Source organism: Pinus tabuliformis, chromosome 6 (genome assembly GCF_031772625.1).
Source record: "Pinus tabuliformis cultivar Carrire ecotype Pingquan chromosome 6, CPIR1, whole genome shotgun sequence".
In the NCBI taxonomy this organism is placed as follows: Eukaryota; Viridiplantae; Streptophyta; class Pinopsida; order Pinales; family Pinaceae; genus Pinus; species Pinus tabuliformis.
The window spans coordinates 1,180,478,003-1,180,499,456 of record NC_142292.1 but is presented as its reverse complement, the minus strand read 5'-3'; the positions used below and the strand labels follow the sequence as shown (position 1 = coordinate 1,180,499,456).

The 21,454-nt window shown below is 35.4% G+C and overlaps 1 protein-coding gene across 1 annotated transcript; it reads left to right on the top strand.

Annotated features, from left to right (window-relative positions):
- The first annotated feature begins 19,973 nt into the window (after nucleotides 1–19,973).
- On the top strand, nucleotides 19,974–21,035 carry LOC149262975 (uncharacterized). The gene has a single exon (XM_089384541.1). The coding sequence runs from the start codon at nucleotides 19,974–19,976 to the stop codon at nucleotides 21,033–21,035; it is 1,062 nt and encodes a 353-aa protein (XP_089240667.1).
- The last annotated feature ends 419 nt before the right edge of the window (nucleotides 21,036–21,454 follow it).

Genomic DNA, 21,454 nt, shown 5'->3' with positions numbered 1-21,454 from the left:
ATCTTCATGACCGAAGTTGTTACAAATAGAACATTCTATTTCATTTTCAAGAGCAGAAAAGTTATTGTAGGTCCTTTTCATGATCCCAGTCATACTCCTTTATTTTTGAGCTTCTCTAGTCAAGATGATCTTGTAGGCAACACATTGAGAAACTTTGCGTCCAAAGTTATGACAAGAGAAACATTGGCCATTGAAGAAATTCCTGCGATTATCAAACCTACCGACCAAATGATTGTAGTTTCCATTGACATACATTCTTGAGGCAAATTGAGAATGATTTACCTGCGGTTGGTTGTAGCTTCTGTTCATTCTTGAAGTAGATTGCCCCTGATTTACTTGGTGATCTCTGTTCATTCTTGAAGTAAATTGTACTTGATTTACCTGGTGATCTGCATTATGCCTTTGCTATCGATTGTCAACCTGTTCACTTCTCCTTGCTGCATCAAGATAACTTTTGGAGGTGGATGGCTTCTGTGCTTGAGATGCTTCTTCAGTATATCCAAGACCTGTCTTGATTAGAGGAGAACGCTGCACTTTGATAATCTCATCTAAAGTTTCAAATCCTTTAGAAAATCTAAGATTAAGAGCTTTTATTTTCTCAATATCTTTTCGAAGTCCCACAATTTCACATTCTAACTTTTCATTGTGTTTTTCCTTTTCAGCAAGTTGGAATGTCAGAGTATCTATAATCATATTCTTTTCTTCTAAACAAATTTTAAGTTTAGAAATTTCTTCATAAAGACCTTCTTCATCTATAGCATCCAAGAAATCATCATCTTCAAAAGCCATCAAAAGTCTATAATCATTACATTGTTCATCTTCATCACTATTTGAGAATCCATCACTGTCTTCATGTGTATAATAGCTCTTCTTACTTACATTTTGTTTTCTGTTCCATCTAACTGGTTCCTTACCTTTGTCAAGCTTATCTTTATGAGGACACTTGGCTGCATAGTGACTGACTCTTCCACAAGCAAAGCATTTAAAAGGTAGATTACCTCTAAATCTTCCAAAACCCCGTTGAAGGTTCTTGACAAAGTTTGATTCTTCCTCTCCTTCTGAGATATGTCCTGACTCATTGTATTCTCCTTTTCCTAAGGCTTTTAATGTAGATTCTCTCATGTCTGATGGTCCCCCTTTTCTCATTTCAAAAGCAGTTAGGATTTCGTGCAGCTGTGACATGGTAATGCTCTGTAGATTCTACTTTTCTTCTATGGCAGAAACTTTTGATTCAAACTTAGAAGACAAAGATCTTAGAACCTTTTCAACCAAAGTAACTTCTTTTATTTCTTCACCCAAGTTTTTCATACGATTAACAATCTCATATACGTGAGAAATAATTAGCCACACTTTCATCATTGTGAATTCTGAGATTTTCATATTGAATTCTGAGAGTTTATAGTTTTTCACGTTTTACCTGATCATCTCCTTCATAGCTCAGAATGATCTTGTCCCATATTTCTTTTTCGGTTTTGAGCTGCATAACCTTGATGAATTCTGATTGAGATAAACTCCCTAATAGAGTATTGATAGCCTTTGCATTTGTTTCATACTGCTTCTTACCAACCGTATCTGTAGGAGTTGCTGATGGAAATGTGTACCCTGTTTCCACGATATCCCAAACTTTTGTACCAAGAGATTGAAGATAGGTTGTGATTCTTACCTTCCAATAGATGAAGTTGCTTCCATCAAAGATTGGTGGCCTAATAGATGCCTCCTTTTCGTAGTTGCTCATGATGATAGATCTTCCTTCAAGCGATCAAGCTTCTTCTAAAGGACCTGCTCTGATACCAATTGTTGGAAATAATACTGAGAGGGGGGGGGGGGGGTGAATCAATATTATCAGGTCAATTATTTTTCATTTCACAATCAGATTTGTATACGCTACTTCAGTTAGTAAAAACCGCGTATGTACGCAATTGCAGTTAAGGAAACTAGCGTATAACCAACAAACTTGTAATTTAAATTATTCTTCAGATGTTGATCATTAATCTGTGCATCAAACCATATAAACAGTAACCAGGAACAGTAAAACAGAACAGGCAGTCACACATAAGAACACAAGATATAAGGTGGAAACCCAATGTGGGTGAAAACCACCTGCTGCAATTCGTCTCTATCTTATTTTAATTAGAAACTTCTTTTTACAATGTTTCTGTACTGGTACAGTCTTCTACCAGTACGCAGGCTGCTACCTGCAGAAGGCTACAACATTCTCTCGTTCTCCAGCTTCTCCTGGAAGGGAGATACAACCCCCTTAGCTCTTGTACTAGTTGAGGTACTAGTACGTCGGTGCTGACCTACAGAAGGATACAACCTTCTCTTTTCTTCCAGGGACCACGTTTCATAAATTTTCAGACTGGATCCATGAATAACATCAATCAAACATCAAGTATATCTGCATCAACCAATCTCCTTTGTACAAACCAATACTGAATCAACCAATCACTTCTCAGAAAGCTGTAACTAGAATACAGTAATAGTAACCAGAACCAATCCTGAACCCAGAACACTGGAACAATAAACAGAAGTAGCTAAAACATATTTCATGAGACGTACGCTGCTTCAATATGCAGAACCTGTGTGTATACGCTGATGTATTAAGGCCAACCTACGTATATGCTGTTTTGAATTAATGAACCAATGTGTATACGCGCCTCCACTGCGCTGAACCTGCGTACAGATCTATAAAAGATAATTTACCCTTTTCACCTATTTAGACATCAGTTATACCCAAATTATCAGATTTATAGATCAAGTCATGCGGCAAATATAACAGATCAAAATCACACAAAGATACTACTATTCAAGCCTTAAGATCTTGACCCATCAATAGAACTTATCCTTCTTCTAGCGCTCGGGTTCCTCTTTGATTCAGATCCAACTATGCACAATTACCAAATGACCAGCATTCTAGATCTTGCTTTTCATCAGATATTCAATGATTGAGTGAATGCATTTGCCTAATGATCTCCTTCCCCTTTTATAGTCTTAGGCCTTATTCAATACCATGGTCCAAAACCATAGAGAATCAATACATGGACCTAATACCTGGGTTCAACACTTAGGACAAGATACCATGGTTCAAAACCATAGGTCCAAATGCCAAGGACTAAATACCATGGACCAAAAAATAAGTTTTCCCACATGTACGCGCTTTTTCTTGCATGAAAGTGCGTGCATACATATACGCGCCTTTTGATCGCCGATCCTGCGTGTATACGCGATTTGGTTAAGAGGAACCTGCATACATATCTTTTTCCTTCATTCTGAGAGCTTGAACTGTGATTTGTCATTTGAGTGAGTTGCCATCAAGGACAACACCTGTGTCATAGCGCCAAACCTATGTCATAATGCCAACAATTTGTCAGTGAGTATCATTCTATCTTTTGATCATGTATTAAGCGAAAAACTCTCTTGTAATCTTTTTATGAACAATAAAGAAAGACTTTGGGGTTAATTTCTGCTGGTGTTACTCTTCGTGGAAATACTGTAAGATGTGTCATTTTCATGCATAGATTTCTTTTTATCCATTGATGATAGTTTTTTGAAGAGTGATTTGAGTACAGGTATCTTGCTCAGTCGTTGGGGTTTGAATGGTAATTTAAGTTTTGACTATAATAGCAGGTATATCTATTTATCTGAATTTTATTATCGTTTTCTCACTCTATGTTGATGGTTAAATTGAGTTTTTGCAGGAAATCCTTGATTATTAAATCATCGGGCGTTTGGGGAAGTTCTCGGTTGAACCAACCAACTCTCAATCCATGTTTTCTGAAGAGCCCAGCTTAAATTTGATCCCGGGCTTATCATAATTTTTATTTATTTATATATATTATTATTATTATTTTTTTTTTTTTTTTTTTTTTTTATGGATGATGCATGAAGGGGTTTGAGCTCAGTACCTCCTCTAAAATTCAAAAAATTAAAATTTTTTGTGCTAAATCGTTAGATCTGGCTGTTGAGTGCCTCAGATTATCAGATCTGGGAGCAGAGTAGGACTCACACTCCCTAGATCTGATAGATCTTCCATTCATGTATATAAATCTGTAATTAATTTTAGTTTTCTGACTTGGGTTTTTTGTTGGGTCATTGTATATATCATTTGGGTGTTTCTTGTTGTATTGCAGCTACAGATATGAAGGAGAAAACCGTGTAGAGTCCAGATCTAGGCCCTGGAGGGTAAGATCTGGATCTATGGGGTTCATCAATATCCTTTTGTAAGGATTTTACTCAAAAGAATTTTGTAGTCCATGGTTTTATATTCTTTTCTTGAATCTGGAAATAATTTCACCGGGGTTTCACTCATAAATATGAGGCATTAAAACACATTAGTGTGAAATTTGTTTTCTTGGGTTTATTTTAAGTTTCTGGAAGCATTTCTTTTGCTGCCTGTGGTTTTCTGGAAAAATTTCAATTTTTTTTATCTGAGTTTTAAATTTTTCTTTTAGGATCTGGAAAATTTTGTTTGCTTGAAGTTTTTCCTCTATCTTCTGCTCAAGTCCAAGCTTCTGCTCCAACAAACCTACATACATAGCAAACAAACTCTGACCTTAAACCTGCAAGCAAAATAAAAGTAAATAAAAAATACGTTGTCCTGCCTCTAGCTCTTCCTCTGGCCTCTAGCCACCCATACGCTGCCTGCAAAAGACTGCCTTTCCCTTTGCGTGCAACTCCTCAAACGCTGCACCTGCAAACCTGCGTATAGCCTTCCACTTGCAGCTTCCCTCTCAGTGTTTTTCTGACCTGCGTTTTTCTCCTTCATTCCTTCTTCCTTCCGTTCAATTTCCTCACTGCCATAGCTATCCTCCCTCACAACCTTCCACTCCATCGCTGCTCCAGCTCCACCTGCAAACACATACACCAAGGCCGCAGATCAGTAAGCCCATAGCCCTTCCTCCCTCCAAGCAGCTCTCCTTCTGCATAAATCCACTTCCTGCTATCATCTCCGCAGCCACCATCCATGTGCTATCTCCCTTGCTGCGTATCCAAACCGCACATCCAACGCTGCCCATTTGTTTTCCACAGCCGCCTAAACCCTTAGCTAAACCGTGGCTCCCTTCTTGCGTTCTCCATAACTCCAAAACTCGTAGCCCTCAGTCCTCTTGCTACCTCTCCTCCATCACTCAGCTCCTCTGTCGAGTTCTCCCATCGTCCTGCAAACCCCCTCCACACAGAGTCATCTCTCTTCTGCAATCTCTCTCTTTCCGCCGCCGTCCAACTCCCTCCATCTCACCTGTAGCTGCCAAAACAAAACAAAAAATTTGATTTTCTTTTCTATTCTATGTATGTGTTTAGTTTGGTTAGGTTTTACTTTTGTTAATTCTTTTTTTTTTTAATTTACTTTTAAGTTTGTATATGGTTATAATTAGCGTAGGTACTCCTTTTTTATTTTTGGTTTTAGATTTAGGTTAGGCTCCGTTTAATTCTTAAATTCGATTTTATATTTTTTAGTTTGATTTTATTAAATTTAAAAAAAAAAAATCTAAAATCCTAAAAATTTTAAATTCTAAAATCTAAAAAAAAAAACATTTAAAAAATATAAATCTAAAAACATTAAAAAAATAAAGAAAAAAAAAATCTAAAACATTTTTATCCATTTTAAAACATTTAAAAAAAAAATCTAAAAATATTTTCAAAAATTAAAAATATATTTGAAGTTTAAAAAAATCTAAAAACATTTTTAAAAAATAATTATGAATTTAAAATTTCATAACATTTTTGAGAAAACCTAAAAATCCTAAACATTTAAAAATAATTTTAAATTTTTATTTTTATTTATTCATTTATTATTTTATTTTTTTTTATATTTTTTAAGGAAAATGAAATAACTTGAGGGGTTTTCGCTTAAACATTAAAAATTTTAATGTGGCCTATGGCCCATTAAAAATTTCGATTTTTTAACCGTTTGATCTATTCTCCTTATTTTTCACATCAAATTAAGTTCCTAGGGAATAATAAAAAAAAAAATTAAACTAAAGTTCCTCGGTGTTATTTGGTCATTCAATGCATTTTTATGATTTTCCTATGGTCAAAGTACGATAAATGTTTGAAGTTATATTGACTGTTGGAGAAAATTAATTAATTCTAAATCTTGGTCATTAATGATAATCATTTTAGATCTGGAATCCTTTGCATGTCACATTGTTGGGTGCTTATATTGATTATTCATGATTGTCATTATTCGTCACATATTGAAAATTTGTTCTGGATAACTTGTTTTATTTGGTTGATGGTTAATTCAAATATTAAAGGCACTGGTCTATAATTATTTATATATTGTGGTCGTGTCTTGGTTATATTAGCTTTTATTCTATTCATTTGATTTAATCAAAATCCATTTACAGTTCATAGAGTTGTCCATCATTAAAATCTCCTAGAGTCTGTTTTTCACAGGCTATCCTCATCCATTTTCTTAGGGACTAACCCCCTTGACTTGCCTAGGAGAGAGTCTAAACAGAGTGAGTAAGGATCGAGAGTGACAGCCCTTGCTTTGAGCGTTGTCGCGGTGCCTAGACACTTTGCGCAACAACATTTTTGGCACCGCTGTCAGGGATAGAGTTTTTTTGTTCTTGGTTTCTTGACATTGTTTTAATAATCTCATATTTTCTGCTATTCATTAGCCAGTCAATCGACACAACATTTCCTGACGTCATTTGATATTTTCATCGCCCTATCTCTCGTCATCTCATTTATCGTTTCATCTGCACCTTTAGCACCTGGACATTTTGGTTTGTTTCTTGTTTGGGTGGCAACTCCACTTCTTCCATTTATTATTTCTCAGACAAAAAGCCCCCCTTTATATCTGGTTGTTTGTTGTCTTTTGGATCCTAGAGTTAGATTCATGTTCAAGTGGCAACTCCACTCCTTTCATTTCTTACAAAAATTTCTACTAGAAGCTCGCTTCTTGTGGATCTCTTGATTTTCTTGAACAAGGGTCTCTCTCTATCATCCATTTGGTCCCTCATTATTTGTTCAGGCAATTCATCATGGGTGATTCGTTTACCCCGTTTCATTTTACTGATGTTCTCCATGATATTCCGAAAGTGTCCATTCATAAATTGTCTTTGTTCTCGGGTGGTGATTCAGTCACTGTTAGAAAGCATCTATGCAGGTTTACTCATCCATTACTCAGATATTGTCGTTCTACCCAGTATGATCATGAAGATGTCAAAATGCATCTTTTTGCCTTTTCTTTAGAAGGTGATGCTTTGAATTGGTTTAATAATTGTCCTGGAGATTCTTTGGCTTCTTTACAAGACATCGTCAATGCTTTTAAAGATAGATATGGTTATCAAGGTAGCTTGCCTTGTGCCCCTAAAATTATGCAATAGGATGAAAGTAATCTTGTGAAGGATCCAGCAATCGATGAAAGATTTCAAGACAATTCTCCATATCAGAATGTGATATCCACTTGTACCATTGCAAATCAAATCCATGACAGTGGGAAAATAGGGATAAGTTGTCAAATCAATGTCAACAATGAAAGGGAAAATCATAAGCAAATTATAGAAGAACTAATGCGGCTGGTAAAAAATATGGAGCTTAATTAAGAAAAAAATGTCACTGATTACGTCAAGGATATGAAAACTTTATAGACCCACCTGGAAAAACGTGATAAGGAGATGGAAATCATGAGAATTAAACAGTCTGATCACGTAACAGACATGAAAAGTCAGTATGCTAAGGAAATGGAAACCATGAAAGCTAATCATGACAGGGAAATTAATTCTATGCAAAACAAGTTATTAGCCCTAGAGGAAAATATGACGATCATGGAATTCAATCATTCAAATCAAGTCACTGCCATGGAAGCAAGTTATGAGGAGGAAGTAAGTGCGATTCAGAACAAGTTTTCAACTATGGATGAAGAAATGACCATCATGAGATTCGATTATAATACTCAGTTAGAAAATCATGAGAAAGAGATAAACTCTATGCAACATTGCTTGATGACCATAAAATCAGATAATGACAAAGTAATAAAAATATGGAAGCTGGTTAGATATGTCTTCAGAATGAGTTATTGACCATGGAGGAAAATGATGCTAAGGAAGTCAGTGCTATGAAGGATGAACACTCTACCAATATGGATGCTAAAAAATACAGGTACATAAACTTCAGCATCAGTAAGAGGATGAAAGAAACAAGGAAACGTCAACAGATCATAAGCCTCCCTATCTACTGCATGAAGCTCCATCTTATTATGAGGTCCTTTGTTCCATTGAAAAATGGCTAATTGAAGGTGACCTGGATAAAATGGAAATTAATGATCAGGTTGATTCTCACATGGTTAATCCACCAGTCATAGAAGATCAAGTTATAACTCATGACACCTGTGAGACTGATCCACCATTCTTGATAGAGCAGATGTAGAATGAAGAGAGACATGTCATGCATATCTTACATACTTCATCTAAGAGTTTTGAAACAGAATGTTCCACATCATCAGTGATACAGCCTGCCATAAAGAAAAAGCGCAAGAGAAAGAGAATGAGAAAGTGATTTGATGCATCAGATAGCCACGAGCAGCTTGATTTTCGGATAAGAAAAAGCCCTACCGTATGCAGAATTGGACATGGCACATCCGAGAAATAGTCGAAGGATTTTCCTAAAAGTAGGAAAATGCTCAGTATGCACTATATTGAATGCATCTGATGCCATGGGGCACCTTTGTATTGTATTTCTAACCTTATGCCCTGTTATTTCAGTATTTCATTTTGTAGTTATATTTGGTTTTTCATGTTGTTAGACTAGTTAATAAATGAAGAGCTTATATCTTTCTTATGCTTAATGTTATATGATGATTTTTGGATGGACGCTACTTATGTTTTGTTGTGTGTTGCGTGGATGCAGATTCTAGATTCTCACATTCCTCCAGTGCAGCAACGTGTCCCCAAGAAGAGCCAGATGTTGACCACTACGTGTCAACGACCCATAGCAGTACACCCTCTGTTTTTGCAAAAGGGGATAGTGCGTAATTGAAGTGTTCGTGTTGTCCAACTATCATCATCAACCTAATCATCATGTTATGTTGTAAACCCAGTCTACATGTGTATAATGTAAATAATCTCAGTAGATCCGTGTCGTGTATGTAATCACCTAGGTAAACCTACTTTTCTGGTGACGATCTACATTCTGGGCGATTTTTTGTCTCACCAATCCATTCTCGGATGGTCGACATAGTTTTCCTTCAGCCTTACCCCAAAGTCGGAATGGATTTTGTCACTGATATCTTAGGGGAGTCCTAGTGTTCTAGATCGAGTCTATGTAAAAGTGAATTCGAAATAATCCTAACTATTTGGTTAGGTTATTTTATTACAAATTGCTTAATCTGCTAGATTGTATTTGTGTCGCAAAACTGGGTAGTCTGTGAGGGTATTTTGTAAATGGGTTTTTTCCCTTGAGATGTAAAAAATGTAAAAATCATGATGTAAAGTGTCTTGAGGGTTAAAAAAATAATTTATCCCCTCATAGGTTAATTAATTAAATTTTCTAACCAAAATTAATTAAAATCCTACATAAATTTGATTAATTCTAGGTCCTAAGTGAATTTAGATTTTCCAAAGGCAAAATTTGTGGGTCCTTTAAAAAATTAAATTTTAAGAGGTCCAGGGATTAAGGTTAGTTGATTATTTTGCTAAATTTTATGCCTTTGGTCCCTGGGGTTAAGTCAAAGTCAAAATTTTGAGGAAATTAATTCAAAATTTTAATTTTTGAATTAATTAAAATGCATTTAATTGAAAAATATAAAATTTCCTCAATATTTAAAATTTCGACGGATGAGATTAAAAGAAATTTTGATCCTCATCAACAGTCGAGATTGCTTTGACAAGGATCACTCGAACTAGTCGTTGTAGGATTTATCTTTAAATAGGAGGTCATTTGTCAGTGAGTATCATTCGATCTTTTGGTCGTGTACTAAGTGAAAAGCACTCTTGTAATCTTTTTATGAGCAATAAAGAAAGAATTTGGGGTTAATTTCTGCTGGTGTTACTCTTCGTGGAAATACTGTAAGATGTGTCATTTTCATGAATAGATTTCTTTTTAGCCATTGATGATAGCTTTTTGAAGTGTGATTTGAGTACAGGTATCTTGCTCAGTGGCTGGGGTTTGAATGGTAATTTAAGTTTTGAATATAATAGCAGGTATCTCTATTTATCTAAATTTTAGTATCGTTTTCTCGTTCTATGTTGATGGTTAAATTGAGTTTTTGTAGGAAATCCTTGATTATTAGATCATCGGGCATTTGGGGAAGTTCTCGGCTGAACTAGCCAACTCCTGATTCGTGTTTTCTGAAGAGCCCAACTTAAATTTGATCCCGGGCTTATCATAAGATATTTTTTTTATGGGTGATGCATGAAGGGGTTTGAGATCAGTACTTCCTCTAAAATTCAAAAAATTAAATTTTTTTGAGCTAAATCGTTAAATCTAGCTGTTGAGAGCCTCAATCAGATCTGGGAGCAGAATTGGACTCACACTCCCTAGATCTGATAGATCTTCCATTCATGTATATAGATCTGTAATTAATTTTAATTCTCTGACTTGGGTTTTTTTTGGGTCATTGTACATATCGTTTGGGTGTTTCTTGTTGTATTGCAACTACATATTTGAAGGAGAAAACCGTGTAGAGTCCAGATCTAGGCCCTGGAGGGTAATATCTATATCTCTGGGGTTTATCAATATCCTTTTGCAAGGATTTTATTCAAAAGAATTTTGTTGTCTAGAGTTTTAAATTCTTTTCTTGAATCTGGAAATAATTTCACCGGGGTTTAACTCATAAATCTGAGGCATTAAAACACATTAGTGTGAAATTCGTTTTCTTGGGTTTATTTTAAGTTTCTGGATGCATTTATTTTGTTGCCTGTGGCTTTTTGGAAAAATTTCGAATTTTTTTTTTATTTGGGTTTAAAAAAAAAATTTAGGATCTGGAATTTTTTTTTTCCTAAAGTTTTTCCTCCGTCTTCTGCATTTGATCTGCTGCTCAAGTCCAAGCTTCTGCTCTAGCAAACATGCATACACAGCAAACAAACTCTGACCCTAAACCTGCAAGCAAAAAAAAAAACGTTGTCCTGCCTCTAGCTCTTCCTCTGGCCTCTGGCCACCCATACGCTTCCTGAAAAATACTACCTTTCCCTCTGCATCCAACTCCTCAAATGATGCACCTGCAAACCTGCGTATATTCTTCCACCTGCAGCTTCCCTCTCAGTGTTTTTTGGACCTGCGTTTTTCTCTTTCATTCCTTTTTCCTTCCGTTCAATTTCCTCACTGCCATAGCTATCCTCCCTCGCAACCTTCCACTCCATCGTTGCTCTAGCTCCACCTGCAAACACATACACCAAGGCCGCAGATCAATAAGCCCGCAACGCTTCCTCCCTCCAAGCAGCTCTCCTTCTGTGTAAATCCCCTTCCTGCTATCATCTCTGCAGCCTCCATGCACGTGCTATCTCCCTTGCTGCATATCCAAACCGCACATCCAACGTTGCCCATTTGTTTTCCGTAGCCACCTAAACCCTTAGCTAAACCATGGCTCCCTTCTTGCGTTCTCCGTAACTCCAAAACTCGTAGCCTGCAGTGCTCTTGCTGCCTCTCCTCCATCACTCAGCTCCTTCGTCGAGTTCTCCTATCGTCCTGCAAACCCCCTCCACGCAGCCTCATCTCCCTTCTGCAATCTCTCCCTTTCTGCCGCCATCCAGCTCCCTCCGTCTCACCTGCCGTTGCCAAAACAAAACAAAAAATTCGATTTTCTTTTCTATTCTATTTATGCGTTTAGTTTGGTTAGGTTTTACTTTTGTTAATTCTTTTTTTTTTAATTTACTTTTAAGTTTGTATATGGTCAGAGTTAGCATAGGTACTCCTTATTTTATTTTTGGTTTTAGATTTAGGTTAGACTCCTTTTGATTCTTAAATTCGATTTTATATTTTTTAGTTTGATTCTATTAAATTTAAAAAAAAATCTAAAATCCTAAAAATTTTAAATTCTAAAATCTAAAAAAAAACATTTAAAAAAAATAAAATCTAGAAACATTAAAAAAATAAAGAAAAAATAAAACATTTTTATTCATTTTAAAACATTTAAAAAAAATCTAAAAATATTTAAAAAAATTTTAAAAATATATAATGTTTAAAAAAATCTAAAAACATTTAAAAAAAATTATGAATTTAAAAATTCATAACATTTTTGAGAAAACCTAAAAATCCCAAACATTTAAAAAAAATTCTAAATTTTTTATTTTTTATTTTCCATTTTTGACTAAGGAATATGAAATAAGGGGTTTTCGCTTAAACATTACAAATTTTAATGTGGCCTATGGCCCATTAAAAATTTTGATTTTTTAACCCTTTGATTTATTCTCCTTATTTTTCACATCAAATTAAGTTCCTAAGGTTTAAATAAATAAAAAAATTTAAACTAAAGTTCCTTGGTGTTATTTGGTCATTAAATGCATTTTTATGATTTTCCTATGGTCAAAGTACGATAAATGTTTGAAGTTATATTGACTGTTGGAGAAAATTAATTAATTCTAGATCTTGGTCATTAACGATAATCATTTTAAATCTGGAATATTTTGCATATCACATTGTTGGGCGCTTATATTGATTATTCATGATTGTCATTATTCGTCACATATTGAAAATTTGTTCTGGATAACTTGTTTTATTTAGTTGATGGTTAATTCAAATATTAAAGGCATTGGTTTATAATTATTTATATCTTGTGATCGTGTCTTGGTTATATTAGCTTTTAATCCATTCATTTGAGTTAATCAAAATCCATTTACAGTTCATAGAGTTGTCCATCATTAAAATCTCCTAGAATCTGTTTTTCATAGGCTATCCTCATCCATTTACCTAGGGACTACCCCCCTTAACTTGCCTAGAAGAGAGTCTAAATGGAGTGAGTAAAGATCGAGAGTGACAACCCTTACTCTGAGCATTGTCGTGGTGCCTAGACTTTGTGCGACAATAGAGCTAATTTTTAGTTCTTTCTTACCTTTTTTTTTTTTGCATACTACACCCCACCTAAGGAGAGTGTAGATATTTCTTGATAGATCAAACAACTTTTGGAGGATGGAAAACTTAGGCCTAGAGTATCCCATTATGGATCTTTTGATTTAGTGTTACAATTAACAACGTAAACTTTGAAACCGGAGCTGATACGATTACCCGTTTCGTTGAGATAGCAAAAAAATCCACTAATTTTGAAAAGTGGTGACGCAGAATACATATATATATTTTTTTTAGCATAGTTTTTGACAATTTAATTTTTTTTATGTACATTAGTTTTTAAATGTTAGTGATTTGCATGCTTATTTTAAAAAGTGTTGATTTTGCAGCAGGCCCTTTTTTTAAAAGACTTATTTTTTTACTTTAAATTTTTTAATGTATTAAATGTGAATAATTATATTCTAAATTTAACAATTTTTGAAGTGGTCTTCTTCTTCATATTTCTTGCTTCTTCTTTTTTTTGTAGTGAGGTCTTTATTTTTTTGCATAGTTAAAGAAGAAAGTCGATATTTTAAAGTTTTGATATTTTACATATTTATATATCGTTAATTAATTTTTCAATGCACATCAAATAATTGCCTCTAAAAAAACAATAATTTTTAACAATTGACATAAAAATAAACATTTTGAACATAAATATAATTAAAAAATTACACATTTTGATATTTTTTTTGCTAGAAATGACATGTCAAAATCACAATTTTTATAGGAAAAATTTAACAAAAATGGTCAAATAATAGTTTTTTTATATTAATTTCATGTCCAAAAATAATAATAATCACAATTTTTTTCAAAAAATAATGATTCACATAAAAATTAAAGCGAAAATCGCGTAATACAAATATTGAACATATAACAACATTAACTTAATATTTATTCTTCTCATAAAATGTCAAAGTCCAAACGTTACAACTATAACTAATTAATAGTTACAAAAAGTGAGCTTGATTTCCAATCATAGCTTAAAATTAATCAATAATATCATGTAATCCAAACTCTTCATCCTCTAGAGTTTCATCATTGTTTTCTTTCACAATATTTTTTTGCTTCATTTTGCTTATTTTCCTCTTATAATGGATCTTTAATGTCTACGAATATCCCAATGTATGCCTTTCCAACCATTCCATTTAATGGTGGTTGAGGTTCCTTTTCCTTTTTTTCCACACGTGATTCATTAAAGTCCCCTTTCCTCAACCCAATTTATTGCGTTGCATCTAAAAGAAATTGAAGAGCATTAATTCTTTGCTGAATAAATTTGCATTGTGCTGGGTCTTTTTCAATGGCAATGCAATTTCTTCATTTTTGTAGACAACATGCTAGTGTTGTACCTAATTATCAAGCACAAAAGGAACAATGAAGAAAATTATTATAATTACATATATATTAAGAAAGAATATATTGAAATTCAATTCTATATAATAAAACTTACTTGAGCCTGAAAATAGATCTAGAACCCAATATCCTTCATTTGAACATAAGTCTATAAGATAGTTGACCAATGACTGTGGTTTTTGATAAATGTTAATTATCTCTCATTTTGCTTCTTTATCTTCATATATTAGTTTTTTTCACAACATCATCATAAACCAGTTCTTGGCTATGACTCTTTCCATCTACCCAATTAAGAAGCATAGACTTATAGCTATCATCTTTTGTCCAACTATCAATATGGATGAACTCACAATCATTTATAATTGGTTGATTTTCATGATTAAGAAGATTTGACTTTTGCCTGTAACATGAAATAGTAAAAGTTCAATTAACTTGTACATAAATGAATTTTTTAACATTAATCAAACATACAATTTCAACGTCTTACCATGTAAGCTGCATCCTTGAGTTTGTTTTCCCCTTGAAGCTTGCTAATAACATTTCCAATTGCGTGTTTGAATGAAATGTCACAAATCTCCATAATGGTGATGATGTGACTTCTACAAATCCCGCAACCACTTTACTAAGAGCTTGATAAGTATAAGGGTCACTATCATAGTCAATGTTTGGGATATTGAAACCATGGGGAATATCTGCAATAACTAGGGAATAATCCATTTTAGGTATGAGTTTAACAATGTCTTCACAGTCACCTTGTATTACTTGATATTGAATAGTGTCAAGCCCATTCCAAATGAAATGAGTAAGATTTAGATCAAGTTCAACATAGACGTTTGTTTCTCAGTCTTTTGATCTTAATTTTTTCAATAAAGCTTCTGAAACTATGTGGTGCTCCATTTGCATCCTTCCTCATCTCTAATAAAATTACAAATATATATATAAGTTATAAAATAAAAATAGTATACAAATGAATAAAAATGAGTGTATAAATCAACATACATTTTTAAATGAAAGATAAAAACCTTTTAGTGTTGATGTAGAATTTGAATCTGGGTAGTTACGTGATGATGGATGAAACGTTAGAACAATTCTCTTTGTGGAAATCGATGACTGAATCAAAAATATTGTACCACAGAGGTCTCAAATCCAGAGTTACGTACAACATCATCCCAACTATCTTCATTCAACAATTTAACTATTTGTTCTTGTATTTTCATGTAAACTTTGTGACTTAATAGATAAAGTAAAAAAAGTTACTATAATGACATGTATAACAAATACTACCAAGGAAAATATGTTATATTTAAAATAAAATTATAATCTAGAAATAAGTAAAAATAATTCAACAAACTTACTTTTGAAATTCTCACATATTTCGTCCAATGCTAAATCCCCTGACTTCACACAAGATAATATTGCTTTGACAAGTTTTTCATCCTTCACTCCTTGCAATGCTTTCCAATGTGTGATAATCATATCTTTTGGAAGTTGATTAATTTCAGGACCTGATTTATTGCTGCTACATATCAATGGTTTAGACTTTTTGACCTTCTGGTTTTTAATGCCAATGTTCTCCCACATGCTAAAAATCTCATTAATCAATTCCCATATCTCTCCAGTTCTAAATGCCAATTGGAAAATGTTATCAATACTTCTGAATATATTAGAATTTATTTTGTCGCCTTTTGAATTGATTTTTTCCTCAATTTGATAGCCTATTTCCATACAACATTCCTTTCGAAATTCTAGAGTAACATTTATCTTATCCCCACCACATTTTTCTTCAAATTCATTATGAATAAATCTAACCATTTGGATGAAAGTCATAGACATCCTATACTCATTATTTGTATTATGATCCCATGCCAATAACTTTGCTTATGTATCTGATAAACCAATAAATGATACATTTCATTGTTTCAAAACATGGGTTATTGGAATATTCCTCTATCAATTTCCTTTAAGATTCTATAGAATGGTTCCCGCCATGCACATAATAATTGTATTTAAAACATTTTGAATTATCAAATGCTTCTTTGTTGGGAATTTGAACTGGATCAACAAGAAGCACATAATTAACCACATGAGCATATGGATTGTACCTCATCAATGTCTTCAAGTTGTGAACATGCAGGTGGTGTGGCTTTCTGATTTGATATTTAAATTGTCCTTCACTTGGCTTATATATTTGTCTCACATTAAGCTGAAATGTACCATCAATTAAGTTTGTCTTTGTCAAGCTATGTCGAATGGCGTTTTGTTTTAATAATTTCATCCTCTAAATCAACTTGTGGTGTAATGATTTCCCTGCTTTCTTTTGAATTTTCACTAGGATATTCACTGTTGGCCTTGACTATTTGAGAATGATCAACTTTTATATTCTTCCTCCTCTTTTATTCTAGATAAGTAACATTCTCATCATTAACTAAAACAGAGACATTCCTGGGAATTTTTACTTTTGGTCTTTTATGGCTCTTCTCCTTTCTAACATCAGTTCTAATCTCATCTTTAGTAATGGAAACATATTCTTCAACTTCAATTTCAACTTCCTTATCTTCAAAAGTAATCTGTCTACCTTTGCTAGATTTATCCACCATAGACATTCTTTGCTGATCCCTAGGATGTAGTTTTGTAGCATCATGAATTACTATTTTTTGTTTATTTGCCATATCTTCTTCTGACCCTGAGTAGAAACTATTGACAACATTCATAATATCTTGCTCTATGAATTGAATGCCTCCCAACATAATTGAAATATTTTCAATAAAATTCTTTCAAACAAAATATCATATGTCAATAAAAACTAAGTTATAAAAATATAATGATACAATTACAATAACGCAAAACATATAAATATAAATAACAATACTTACCATATTTTGTGCAGTCTCATTTATGATTTGTTTACACATCTTTTGTAGATTCATTTGTCGTGTCATACATTGACAATGATAACTGATATTTAATCTTGTGATGTGACTTGGGAAGTTTTGTAAGTACATAAACAACTTCAGTGTTCGGTATCAAACAGATGTCTAGTACTGTTCCTAGCACCTCATAAAGTCCATTATCATTAGGGATATCAACATATAGATATATTTGCAGATGTTGTTCGCCTTCTCTATCTTTCACATACCATAAATTTTATGTATGCTTCACTTCTTTTGATTTTTTCCAGTATGAAAACGTCTTCTTATTATTTGAGGTACTTGATAGATTTGTAGTTATTAGTTGAGGTTTGGTTCGTTCAACAATGTTTTTTGAGGATCCATCTTTAATTTTAGCAGTCTTTGATCTAGAAAGATTCACATAAATTTTTCTTGATGCCATATTCCTGCAAAAAATATACACATATATATAAATCAGTAAATTACAAAAAAATAGCTTAAATAAACAAACAAAATGAAAAAAAATATAAAAAGCGATAAATAATCATAAATCATAAATAATTTTATAAAACATAACCTTTTAAAAAAAATTAAAAAAAATTAAAAAATTAAAAAAATGGCCCGCCACCCCCGCGGCCCATCGGGCCTGTGGGGGTGGAGGCCCGATTCTCATAATCAGGGCTCCAACCTCTCACCCCACCCCCACGACCCAATGGGCCTATGGGGGTGGAGGCTCGATTCTCAGAATCAGACCTCCACCCCCACGGGTCTGATTCTTAGAATCAAGCCTTCACCCCCATGGGCCCGTTGGGCCACGACGGAAGGGCAGGATGGGGCTACACGCATCCCCTGCCACCCCACCCCCGTGACCCAACGGGCCCGTGGGGGTGGATGCCTGCTTGACCCATGGGGGTGGAGGCTTGATTTTGAATCGAGCCTCCACCCCCATGGGCCCGTTGGGTGGCAGTGGTGGGGCAGAAGGGGGTTGCATGCCCCCTCTCGGGCTCGTGGGGGTGGAGGCTCGATTCTAAAAATTGGCCCTCACCCTTGGCGAGACCGGCCGCGGGGGTGGGTGCCGCCGACGGGCACGACCAGGCCCACCACACCCACTGCGGATGTAGTGGTCTTCTTCCTACCATGGGGCTGTCAGGTAAGCCTGGCTCATCTAAATTTTTAATTTCTAAAAAAAATATAAATTTCATCACTAAAAGGTTAAATATTATTTTACTGGAATATGTTTTTGGTTTGGTATTTTACATGAAGATAACAACCCAACTGACACATAACTACTAGTAAATCTATTGGAGTTTAAGGCTTGCACTCAAAAAAAGGGAAACTAACCTTTCATATGTGATAATATTTCGTTGAATATGTTGTCGATAAAAACGTAGATGCTCCATCAGCTGCAGCTAGGTCACGTCGCTCTGCTCTGAGTCTACGTCCTCCTTCACTCACGGCCTTCGACCCTCCTGTTTGCCATGGCCCCTTTGGATGCAACCCCGGAGGCGGCAACTACCCAAATGACCTTCTCCACCTTGGTAAAATCCCTTCTGCCCCAGCGTCCTCGTCCTATAATTTCGAAATTTGTAAAGAAGTTGGATGGATTGCAAGAAGTAGTTCTTCCTCCTGCCCTTCCTCGTATGGTGGCTCTTTCTCTAGCAAAATGAGGCCTCATCGGGAAATTCACTGACCTGTGGCCCTCCCCGAAGACCGTACAAAGGTGGATCGAGCGGAACTGGGTTGAAAAAATAAGCAGAAAAATCTCTGTTCGCTTCTGTGGGAAAGGATACTTCACCTTCCACTTTGAATCAAGAGAAGACAAGGATCTAATCTTCAAGAATGGACCGTATTTCATGGATTCCAGAGGATTGTATCTAAACAAATGGACTCCAGACTTCGATCCTGAACTTGATGTCCCTAGTGCAGTCCCGATCCGGGTCCGGCTTCCTCATCTCCCTCTCCATTGTTGGAGAGATGAATCAGTTTGAGCCATAAGTGATGTTGTTGGGAAGTTTATTAATCGCAGCGAGCCAAAGGACAATATGCAAGCTTGTGCACACATCTGTGTTGAAGTTGATCTCGTTAAGGGTCTTCTTGAAGCTATCAAACTCAAAGTGGATGACTGGACTCACATCCAGCAGCTGAACTACGAACAGATCCCATTTAAATGCAAGGTATGTCACGAATATAGCCATTTTGCCAACCACTGCTCTGAGTTAGTTGATGTTGAAAACGCTACACAAGATGAGCAATGGGAAACTATAAAAAAAAGAAGACTCCCTTTGTTCCTAAGGCAAACCTTGAAATTTCTCCTCCCAAGATTAATCACTCAACTTCCCCCTCCACCTCCTCCCTAGATCCTCTCCTTAACATTTCTGCCACTGCTCCTCACTCTAAGACTCCTTTGGAATCATCTAACCCCTTTGATGCCCTTTCCCTCCCTGAAAATGACCCCCCCATCCCCATCCCCCTTTCGCAAACTTCTCCCTCTTCATCTCATGACCCTCCCCTTACTCGCACAACTAGGAGCTCCTCCAAAGAGCACGGTGTAAATCTGGAAACACATAAAAAACAAGGACCAGGTAGAAAATCCATAAAGCAGTAGAGGGATGAAAATGCCCAAAAAGACATAGCCATGGGTACACAAAACCCCATAGAAACCTACATTCTGGGGAAAAATAGCAAAGAAGTAGCACACAAGGAGCAGGGAGGGCGAGCAACTCTCCGTATACCCCATACTCAATGATGAAGGTCCTATCCTCTAACAGCAGGGGACTAGGGCACCCCTCTAAAATTGCTGCCCTAAAAGACCTAATAGCTCATGAAAAACCAGGAATCTTAATGCTTCAAGAAACAAAACAAGGACATCAAGAAATGAAAGGAATCATTGATCAGCTCAAGCAGTATGAAGGTTACATTTGTGAATCAAGGGGCGCCTCCGGTGGAATCACCACCATCTGGAACCAAAGTACTCGGACATGCATATCCAATACAATCAATCAATATTGGATTAAAGTCACTCTAGAGAATCAATCAAATAACAAACAGATAGTCATCTACAATATCTATGCACCAAATCACTTCAGAGATAAAGAGCAATGTTGGGCTTCTCTCAAAACAGACATAGATGATGAAGATAATAGTAATATTATTCTTGGCAGAGATCTCAATCTCATACTCCACTCCAATGAGAAGAGAGGAGGTATTTTTACCCATGATCCCCACAAAACAAAGCTGGAAATTATCATGCAAGAACAAGATTTAGTTGACGTTGTTCCAAAAAACTGTAGATTCACTTGGAACAACCGCAGATTGGGCAAAGATAACATTATGGAGCAGCTAGACAGGATTATGATAAATGTCTCTCTTCTTTCTGCTTACTCCACTGCTTATGCTGCTGTCCTTCCCTATTCGGCATCTGATCATTATCCTATAGTCCTAGTCCTTGAGGCCCACTGCCCCTTGGGGCCCATTCCGTTTAAATTCAGCTCACTTTGGAGCAGCATTCCCACTGCAAATCAGATTGTCAAACTCACATGGAGTCAGCACATAGAAGGATCGTCGGGATTCATTTGGGAAAGCAAGTTGAAGAGGACCAAATGTGCCTTAAAGGATTGGGCAAAGAATTATTACAAAGAACCGGAGAAGGCCAAAGCTGAAATAAAAAGCGAATTAGAAAGGGTCCACAGCAAAATAGAGGAACAAGGACTCTCCCAAGAATACAGAGCATTAGAAGGCGATCTCTATTTCCAGCTTTATCGTGCCAATAGAGATGAAGAACAAAAATGGAGAATAAAATCGAGATAGCTTTGGTTGCAAGGAGGGGATAAAAATTATGCCTTCTTCCACAAGCAGGCCACAGTCAGGAAAATTAGGAATAATGTCACCTCCATCACTGACGAGGAAGGTCATCTCCAAACTGCTCAAGACGTTATTAAGAAGACTGCCTCAGACTATTACAACGTCCTCCTAACTGAGACAAAAGCAACAAAAGACTACTCAGATCTTCTTCATCACTTGCCCACGGGAATCAGTGAGGAAATCAATGCAAGATTAATCAAAGAAATTGAAGAGGATGAAATTCAAAATGCCATTTGGATGCTCCAGCTAGACAAAGCCCTTGGGCCAGATGGTTTCGCCATTTGTTTTGACAGAACTTATTGGGGAACTATCAAAAAAGGCCTTATCAAAATGATAAGATGGGCTCAACGCAAGTGCAAAATTGA

Bases quoted from the DNA above. Each gene is read 5' to 3' on its own strand.
- LOC149262975 (XM_089384541.1), top strand. From the start codon at position 19,974: ATGAAGGTCCTATCCTCTAACAGCAGGGGACTAGGGCACCCCTCTAAA.